Below are 9,797 nucleotides of genomic sequence, written 5' to 3'. Positions count from 1 at the left end.
CTCTGTTGCATTGCCTGGGCCTTTTCAAACACTGTGCATCTTTATGTGCAGCTAGCTCAGTGAAAAAGCCAGGCTGAGGAACACTGCTGGCTTTTAATTTGCTTCTCCTCCCCCGCCTTCCTTCAATGATTGGGAAGCATAGGTGTAAATAGGGCACATCTTGGACACCAAGGGGAACCATGCAGTTATAAGCATTTCTGTTTGTCCTGTAAAAAGGCTTGGAAAAAGAGGGCATAAGCCTACCCCCTCCCATGTCCGGTTCAATGCTAATCAGAAACTCAGTTACACCAGTTAAACTGAAGGATGAGGGGGAGCTCTTGGACAGTGTCCCATTTCACCTCTCTGATCCGTCGACAGCAGATTAGGGAGCCCCCTGCTGTTCAAAAAAGAAACTTCCTGCATGTCATACAGGAGGAACAAAGCTGGCTTGTTTCAAAACACAAAAAGGCACTGTCTGTCTGATTTAATGGGTGGTCTGATCATTTAAAAATAGCTTGAGAAACCCATACAGAACAGTTATTGGAAAAGAAACAATTTATTGACAGGAAATATGTAATTTTTGGATGATGACTTTTAAAGCAAAATAGAAAGCATTCATGCATATAAATTTGATACCAGGAGATAGCATTAACAACTGATTATTTGCATTAGAATGCTACATACTGTAACTGAATCATTCTGCCATGGAAGAGAAGATCACTTAAGTATTTGAGGAATGCCCAACCACCCAATGCAGCCCTAAACCCTTTATTATGGATAGAAAATTATTTAAAAAAACCATTGAACTATAAATGCAATATAAAAAATGGTAGCACAAATACAATTTGCTTGATCCATCACTCACTCTCAACCTTCATTTTTTACATTTTAAAGTGTAAATACCCAAATGAGCAGAAGGAATGTAATTTTGGGACACAGAAGAACATCTCTGATCAGTTCCAGGACATTGCAAATTACTTGTTAATTCACAATAAAAATTTTTTAAAAAAAATAAAAAAACATTCTGAACATTTGAATATCAGTAGTGTATTATCCACTGTTTTTCACAGAACTGTAAGAAGTCCTTGCACATTTAAAGCTGAAGTGTGTATTGGTGACTAGAATCATCAAATAGAATTGCCAAAATAATGTTTTTCCATCAGTCGGACAAACAGAGAGTCTTGCCCCAAACTCACGCCACTGGTTGAGCCACTGTTGTTGTGTCGGGCTGGTTGGGATGCTCAAATAAACAGAGCAATGTTTTGATAGGACTACAGAGCCAGTGTTTACACTTTTCAGGTTATAAACATACCAATGGTTACTTATAGTTGTCTCTGCATATTAAGCAATATTAATAAAAAAAATATAAAAAACTTACACACTTCAGCTTCAAAATGAATTGGTGTACTTTTACCAGCGGACTTTGTAGCAGTACACGCCATGTTTTAAATGCTTAGGAGGGAAGCCAAAGCTGCGGACTCCTGGTTCTGATGGACCGCAGTTTATCCTGGGATTGATGATTGGGTAACGTACACTCCCATCGGCTAACCAACCAGCATCACACTGGTCCAATCCGACAAACCTCCAGGCTGCATATAACTGGCCAACTTTAGCAATATGACCTCCATCATTCTGACATGCCTCCACTGCTTCTGTGAAATTCAGTTTGATAGAATCCTGCAGTAAGTAGACCTCACCTGGTTAAAAAAAGACATTTAATGATCGTTGTAGTACAGTTTGTTCTGGTCCTCTAATCTGATTGGACAAGCAGCATTCTAAGAGTACTGATATTTCGTAACAGCACTGGAGCGCTTCACTGTTTGTATCTTTCCACTTGTCTTTGTTTGTGATGTTAACAGTTGATCCTGCTTTGGCTTTGCTTGAAACTATTTTCATTAGCAGAGGAAAAACAGACAAAATAACTGGCATTATTGTGTCTAAAATTTAAGCTACTCGAAACTGACATCTTGTTTATAGAGCTGCTGTACAAAAGCAGTGTTAGGGGCTGTTCAAGATGTTTTTTTTATTGTTTTCCTATGTAAACATGCACTAAATAGGCGTATTTGACCGTTCTATCACATCTTGCTGTTTATTCAGCCTCTCGCACAGGAGTGCCATATTTTTTTAGATACGGTTTTAAGTTAAAAAGAACTTCAACTGTTAAAAACAAAAACATGTCTCGAGATACTTGTGTTCTGCTCTACTCCTGGTTATTCGTGGCTATCTAGTTTTTTATCGTAAGGATGCATTCGGTGTGAATGACCCCTTATGTGATATAACTTAAAGGAATAGTTCACCAAAAAATGAAAATTCTCTCATCATTTGTCATAGCAACCATGATACATTCTGTTTCTGTTTGTCCTTCGAAGGTCGCCTCGTTTAAATTAACTTAATTCGAAGTTGAGGATGCTCTTTATACCGCTACCTACAAAGGACGCATCCTACTTAACACAGCATTCAAAATGAGACACAGCCATGGATTAAACCACTAGAGTTTTATGGAATACTTTTATGCTGCTTTTGTGCTTTTTGGAGCTTCAAAGTTTGGTCACCATTCACTTGCACTGTATGGAGCTACAGAGCTGAAATATTTTTCTAAAAATCTTTGTTTGTGTTCTGCAGTAGAAAGAGAGATAACATCTGGGATGGTATGAGGGTGAGTAAGAGAGAATTTTCATTTTTGGGTGAACTATCCCTTTACTTGGAGAACTGTGCAACATAAATTCATAATGGTGGCTTAGATCCCTAAGATAAATTGTCACATTATATTTGATGAATTTAAGACAATATGACCTCATCTTACAAAGATTGCAAAAAATTGACCCAAGACTGACAGCAAAAACAAAACACGACTGACATATGAAGGATAAGCTAGGCAACATATGCATGACTGATTAAATCAGGAAAGAAGACCATTTTCTAACTGATCCTTGTTGGCAGGTTCACTCAACTTGTCAACTTCAACTAACAATCGCAAATTTCGAAACAGTGAATAAGGAAACATAAGAACATTTTCCAAATGAACAATTGCAGCCACATGTATCCTGAACTGAGTATTGGGCAATTCTAAATGTTTGTCAGGAATGGTTCCATGGAAACCCACCAGAGTATGCTAAGATTAGATGAAGTTATACTGTTTAAATGATTCAACGCTGGAAATAATATACAGTATATGGAGAAAAACTGCACTTGCCAGCATAATCATATAAAAATTTAATTTCTACAGTAAATTAAAATAAATATACACTTTGCATACATGTGTAACCGGTCCAACTCAACCCGCTCTGAATGGGACTTGAACTGGCGTCTCCGGTATGGGAGGTGGGTGTGCTAACAAGGAGGCTAAAAGCTATAGCCTCTAGTGTGCCTCTAGAGGCCAGAGAAGTGAAGTTTACATACTGCACAGCTACCTACCAGCTGGCTACTGTTACACTCACCCCCCTGAACCTCACTCCCATCCAGGTCATGGCACCACTGTAACCGGTCCTGCTCAGCCCGCTCCGGGCGGGATTCGAACCAGCGTCTCCGGTGGGAGGCGGGCGCACTAAGGAAGAGACTAAAGGCTACAGCCTCTAACATCAGTCGCTAGTGCGCCTCTTGAGGCCAGGGAAGTGAGGCTTACATACTGCACAGCTACCTACCAGTTGGCTACCGTACACATGCATGAAGTAAAAACCAACAAACCGAAGTCTTTCATGTAGTTTTACCTCTAATGGAGGAAGTGAAGCAGAAGGCATCAAATCGGTCCAGACTTTTGTCTCGAACACCATAGCTCCGTACACCAGGGGCCAGATCAGTACCTCCACAAGCCTCACGTGGCACTGAGACAGGGTATTGTGCTGTCCCATCAGCGAGCCACCCAGCATTACACCAGTCAAGCCCTTCCTCCCAGGCAGCGAAGAGCTGCTCAAAGGTGGCCAGATGTGAATCCTGCTTCTCACATGCCTCGTAAGCCTCATGGAAGTTCATGAGATAGCGCCCCCTATGGGAGTAATAGGGGAACACCACACCTGTGGATGAGAGGAGCACAGTGCACAACTACTCAAAAAACTGTACTGTAATCACAGCAATATTTGTAAAAAAAGAAAAACATAAAAAGATTCAAAAGATCAGGTTACAATTTAGGGTAGTGGTTTGAGCTTATTTCAACTTTTGCGACCAGAATGTATGAGCACGAGGTGATAATTATCACAAAAAAAAAAAAAACTTCTAAAACTTTATTCTTTAAATACTATTTCTGTAGAGTGGCCTGTTATGAATAATTAGGTCTGAAATAATTACTTTATAATTATTAAATCATTATTTTCGTTGTTAAGCACTGGGCAACCCATAATACTTCCCTCCAAAAGTATTGGCAGTAATTTGTCCTTCAGTGGGTATGCAAACAGAATAATTTAACAAGAAAAAAGCTCTTACAGTGGATGGTAAAGACTTCGAAGGGAATAGTGCATAGGGATGATCACTTCTGAATGAAACGCACCTAGTAAAAAGGCGGCTTAAGGCCCCCAGGTGTCTAAGACAATATTTGAATATTTTCAATAAAAACACTTGTTGAAGGGAGTTATTGAATTAAAATAAGAGTTTACCATTACAAGATACAATCGTTTGCATGTTTTATATTGGTTGTATCTTGGGAGAGAAACAGATCAATATTTAAAACCTTTTTTACTATAAATCTCTACTTTCACTTTCAGAATGTATGGACCTACAGAGTTGAGATATTCTTCTAAAAATCTTTGTTTGTGTTCTGCAGAAGAAAGAAAGTCATATACATCTGGGATGGCATGAGGGTGAGCATTGACATGCACAGAATGGGGGCTACAAGGGCGCAAGCACCTGCCCCTTTCGTTCACAAATATAAAGGTGCCCTTTTAAGCGGAGGTGCCTTTAAGAGTGCAAAGATTTAAGTGGAGGTGTCTTTACTACAGCAGCACCCCCCCCCCCCCCACACACACATTTTCAATAAGGGCATGGCTTGCGCTCAAGTGGTTTGGGGGGGAAAAAATCATGTGTTTCGTTCAAATACAACACTACAAACATTAAATTGCAGATAGGAGTCAATCTATGATGCACCTCGAAACTTAAGTTGCACAGTAACGCTCTCGTCCTCTAAACCATCAATAATTTCACACCGATAGCGACCAGTATCATCAGACTGTATTGGGTTGATGACCAGCGACGCGTCGCCTGGAGCTCCTCGGCGGAGGCGCACGCGTCCTTTGAAATCGCCATAACTCCGGTGACGTGGACCAATGGCCACCATGACGTCACGCTCCTGTCCTTCACCGTTTATGGGCATCCAGAACCACTTGACCCGTGCTCTGCGGGGTGCACTGAGCTTGGGCTCATAGCGGTAATAACAGGGTAGTGTGACATTACTCCCCTGAACAGCTGACACCAGAGATTGAGGAGATTCAACATGAAGACGGATCCTGTGGTAATACACTGAATCAAAACAGCAAAAAAAGCATTACACACTTAAAAACTACTGCCAAACAATATTTATTTATTTACATTACAGTGTGGCTCATATCAGGTTAGCGGTTGTAACAATAAGGGGCCTTTCACATCGAACACGTCATAAGGCCTGTTCACACCAAATCTGTGACGATTTGGTGAGACAAACTTCCAACGAAAGGTCTATTCACACTGAGTGGGTAAAAAATTAAACAAAAAATTATTTCACCCCTGTACAGTAGGTGGCTGTTGCTGTTCTATAAACATTTATACCAGTCTCCTGCTTGCACCTTCAGATGTTAGAGATTAATATAGTAAATGCTGTTAAAGCATTTATTTACCTAATTTGGCATAACTGTTTCATTACGTTCTTTCCATTGTGTTGATGCATTTTGAGGAGTATACCTGTATAATCTGTGTTTTTTCTTATGCGAGTTAGATGAGTAAAGAGAGCTGTTGGATAGTTATTTGCACATGTATTTTGCAAATGGACTATCGATGCCAGCTTCTCTTTTTATAATGTCTGGATAATATAACACAAGGTACAGTGATATAAAAACACATGGAATAACGTACATTAAGAATAACAGGAATATTATAACATATAATGCATAATAGTAAAATAATATAGGCCTAAAATAAAACACTGGCTCACTGTCTTTTTTATATTTAAATTATTGCAATACTTTGTTACCACTGCAATAAAAATAGCAGTCAAAACACCATAAGTAGACTTTCAAAAATAGACCGGGTTTATGTTTGCCTGTTAATTAGTGCCACCAACGCGCTGGATTGAGCAGCTGCAGAACTCTGGGAAAATGACAAAAAGCTCTTTTCTCATTGGTCAGTCAGTTTTCATCGCAGCCTGAAGAAAAAATCAGGTAAGGCCAAGTCAGTTTTTTTTGGTGCGATTGTTCTTTCCGAATGAGCTTTTGAACAGGAACAGTGCATTCCTATGGCGCTATTCATACTGGGTCCGACAAATCCCATAAAAAGACTCTTTACATACAATATTTTACTGTAGACAAATGAATTGCAAAATCACACTGATATTTTTATTGCAAGGATAATATAACAAAGTACTGCAATAATTTAAACAAAGACTGTGAGCAGTGTTTTCTTTTATATTATTTTAATGTTATGTATCATATTTTATAATTATCACACGTGTATTTATATCACTGTACCTGGTGTTATATTACCCAGGCATTAATCCAGACATTATAAAACAAGAAGTTGGCTTTGAAAGTACGTTTGGAATACACTCGTAGCAAAATACATGTGCAAATAAATATCCAAGAGTGCTCTTTACTCATCTCACTTGCATAAAAAACATAGATTATATACTCTTCAAAAAATTTTCTTGAATTTTTTACGGACTCAGTGTGAATAGACCTTCCGTTGGAAGTTTTTCTCACAAAATTGTCACGGATTTGGTGTAAACATGCTTTTAGTTTGCGCTAAAAAAAAGCTAGACGTAGCGCCACGAACAGACCAGTCCTTTGGCAACGTCACCACTTACGCCACACACGAAAGTGGAGGCAGAAACCGTCCACAAACAGTAAACTTTTGTCAGATTCTGTTGAAAAATTATTTCTAGGGTTCTTGTAGATGGCTGTGGCTTCAAGCCATCAACAGAGCTGACTGGACTGAGGAGATCATTTCAACTCACGGCTTTGCAGCAAACATATAAAGTGAACATTATTACAGGTATCTTATTAACTCATTTCATTATAAAAATTGTATAGCTAAGAATATTTGTGTATTTGTGATGGTTTTGTGTTGTACTTTCATTTAAATCGTCTAATCTTTAAAATATAACACAACAATCTATCGGCTTTCTGCCACCACCTACTGCACAAGCACAGACATTTTCGTAAACAATAGGATTAGTCTATTGAGCAGAACATTTTAAAACTCCTAAATCTTGTTAAAACTCTTGTTAACGTTTTAACATTTAAAAACTCCTTTGTTGTGAATGGCCCCTAACTGCAGTATTTTGGCAGAGCCCATGATCACCATGATCAAATTTAGCAACGGTGCAAACATTTTGTATTAATGAGGACACCCATTCAAGATGCTGTAAGCGATTTTAGCCGTTCTGGAACTTCCACAAGACTGAGCCGTTAAATTAGACACGCCTCCTCTTTTCAAAACCCCGCCCTCCAAAGATACCGTTGGGACCCAGTGCGTCTTCTCACAGTTGTCAAACACAACAGTAGCACAATAGTGCCCTCAGCTGACCACGGCCCGCGGTCACATTTTTGTTTGTTTACACAGTCTTGTGTTGTCACAGAGACCTGTGAGATATCTCAGGACACTTGTTTCAGTGATATCTTTCAGGCAGAAGGAACATTTTCTGCATACCATTCCATAAAATAAAAAAAATCGCTCACAGCACCTTTAAATAGTTCAGAGCAATCCATAATAAATAAACATACTCTCCCCATTGTCATTTCCATTTACTATGTCTTGATAGTAATAGCCATTGGAGAACCGATCTGCAAAGCTCCCGAGGAAAAGGTGCGTAAGAAATACCAGCAGGTGGCGTAAAATCCACATGTTCACGGTCTTCTTGCCGTTTCCCACAGCTCTTCAACAGACTCCTTGAATTAGAAGACAACCCAAGATGTGAAAGAATCAGCGATGAGTTGCGAAGATTGTCTAACGGACAATATATTAACAGTTTAACACTTTTAATGCCTGCTTTCTTTGTTCATTTTTCCTAGCTCGCGCTTTGACAATATTGGACACTGCTTACAGCTTGCGATAGACTCAATATAGCAGAAACGATTGACAACAACAAAAAAGCTAGAACAAAGGAGCACAGTGTGTGATAAACATTCAAAGACAGTGACAAAAGTAGTTAGTCTACAACGACAGACGTAAAACTAAGAGATATTGTAAAAATTTCATGTACGTTAATGAGTCAATTTTAGCTCAAGACATCCAAAGAAACTAACATGAATATTCCGTAAAATATATATATATATATATATATATATATATATATATATATATATATATTTTTTTTTTTTTTGTAGAACTTACCACTGTAAAATACTTTGTTTTCAGGCTCCTTTTGCTACAACTACTCTGTTCATCGTCCGATGTGAAGTATAATAGCGCGCGCTCTCTCTCTCTCTCTCTCTCTCTCTCTCTCTCTCTCTCTCTCTCTCTCTCTCTCTCTCTCTCTCTCTCTCTCTCTCTCACACACACACACACACACACACTCTCTCTCTCTCTGTATTGTGGCATTGTGAGGTGACGTCACCCAGGCATCTCTTTTGAAGTTCTCCGGCTCGCGAACAATAATAATTGTGGAGTCTCTACAAAGCAGGCGAGGGCTCCCGTCCATCAGCACTGTATAATTTACAACATAAAGTGCGTTGATCATTTCCCAAAACTGAAACTGGAGCTTGTTTTCTTTGTGCCAGCTAGTGTCGCTTATACTCTAACCATGTCTCAATTGACTGGGTTTGTCACATAAAAAAAAAGCTATTCTTAATGGTCTCAAAAGGTTGTTCGGCCTAATAACACAGTTGGTAGCCTAAAAACATACCTATGTTTTTTTAAATTCCCAATGCACGTAGTGTTATAGAAGTTTATCTTCTAGGTAAACAAGCCTATAACATTTATTAAATGCCATAAGCTTATCGTTAATGGAATATTCCGGGTTCAATACAAGTTAAACTCAATTGAAAGTATTTGTGGCATAATACTGATTGCCTCAAAGATTTATTTCGACCCTCCTTTTATTAAAAAAAATAAATAAATAAAAAAATACAAATAAAAAGTAGAAAGCTGAGTTACAGTGAGGCACTTACAATGGATGTGAATGGGGCCAAGGGATAGTTCACCCAAAAATGAAAATGTTCTCATAATTTACTCACCCTCATGTCATCCCAGATGTGTATGACTTTCTTTCTTCTACTGAACACAAAGATTTTTAGAAGAATATTTCTGATCTGTTAGTCCACACAGTGCAAGTGAATGGTGACCAGATCTTTGAAAGTCCAAAAAGCATATAACGGCAGCACAAAAGTAATCTTCACAACTCCAATGGTTAAATATATATCTTCAGAAGTTATATTATAAGTGTGGGTGAGAAACATAAATATTTAAGTCCTTTTTTACCATAAATTCTCCTCCCTGCCTAGTAGGTGGCGATATGCACAAAGAATGTGAATCGCCAAAAACAAAAGAAGAATGTGAAAGTGGAGAAAAAAAAATGACTTAAATATTATCCTGTTTCTCGCCCACACCTATCATATCACTTCTGAAGACATGGATTAAACCACTGGAGTTGTGAAGATTACTTTTATGCTGCCTTTATGTTCTTTTTGGACGTTCAAAGATCT

At 38.6% G+C, this 9,797-nt stretch overlaps 1 protein-coding gene across 1 annotated transcript; it reads right to left on the bottom strand.

Moving 5' to 3' along the window:
* Positions 1-505: 505 nt before the first annotated feature.
* Positions 506-8,595, bottom strand: hapln3 (hyaluronan and proteoglycan link protein 3). Its single transcript, XM_051690177.1, has 5 exons — positions 8,488-8,595; positions 7,878-8,042; positions 5,053-5,424; positions 3,687-3,989; positions 506-1,676 (listed from the first exon to the last, which is right to left on the bottom strand). Exons 2-5 carry the CDS (start codon positions 7,996-7,998, stop codon positions 1,390-1,392), a joined length of 1,083 nt encoding a protein of 360 aa, XP_051546137.1. The 5' UTR covers positions 7,999-8,042; positions 8,488-8,595; the 3' UTR covers positions 506-1,389.
* Positions 8,596-9,797: the final 1,202 nt, after the last annotated feature.

The sequence above is a fragment of the Myxocyprinus asiaticus genome, chromosome 46 (genome assembly GCF_019703515.2).
Source record: "Myxocyprinus asiaticus isolate MX2 ecotype Aquarium Trade chromosome 46, UBuf_Myxa_2, whole genome shotgun sequence".
In the NCBI taxonomy this organism is placed as follows: Eukaryota; Metazoa; Chordata; class Actinopteri; order Cypriniformes; family Catostomidae; genus Myxocyprinus; species Myxocyprinus asiaticus.
This window is presented reverse-complemented; position numbering and strand designations above follow the sequence as displayed.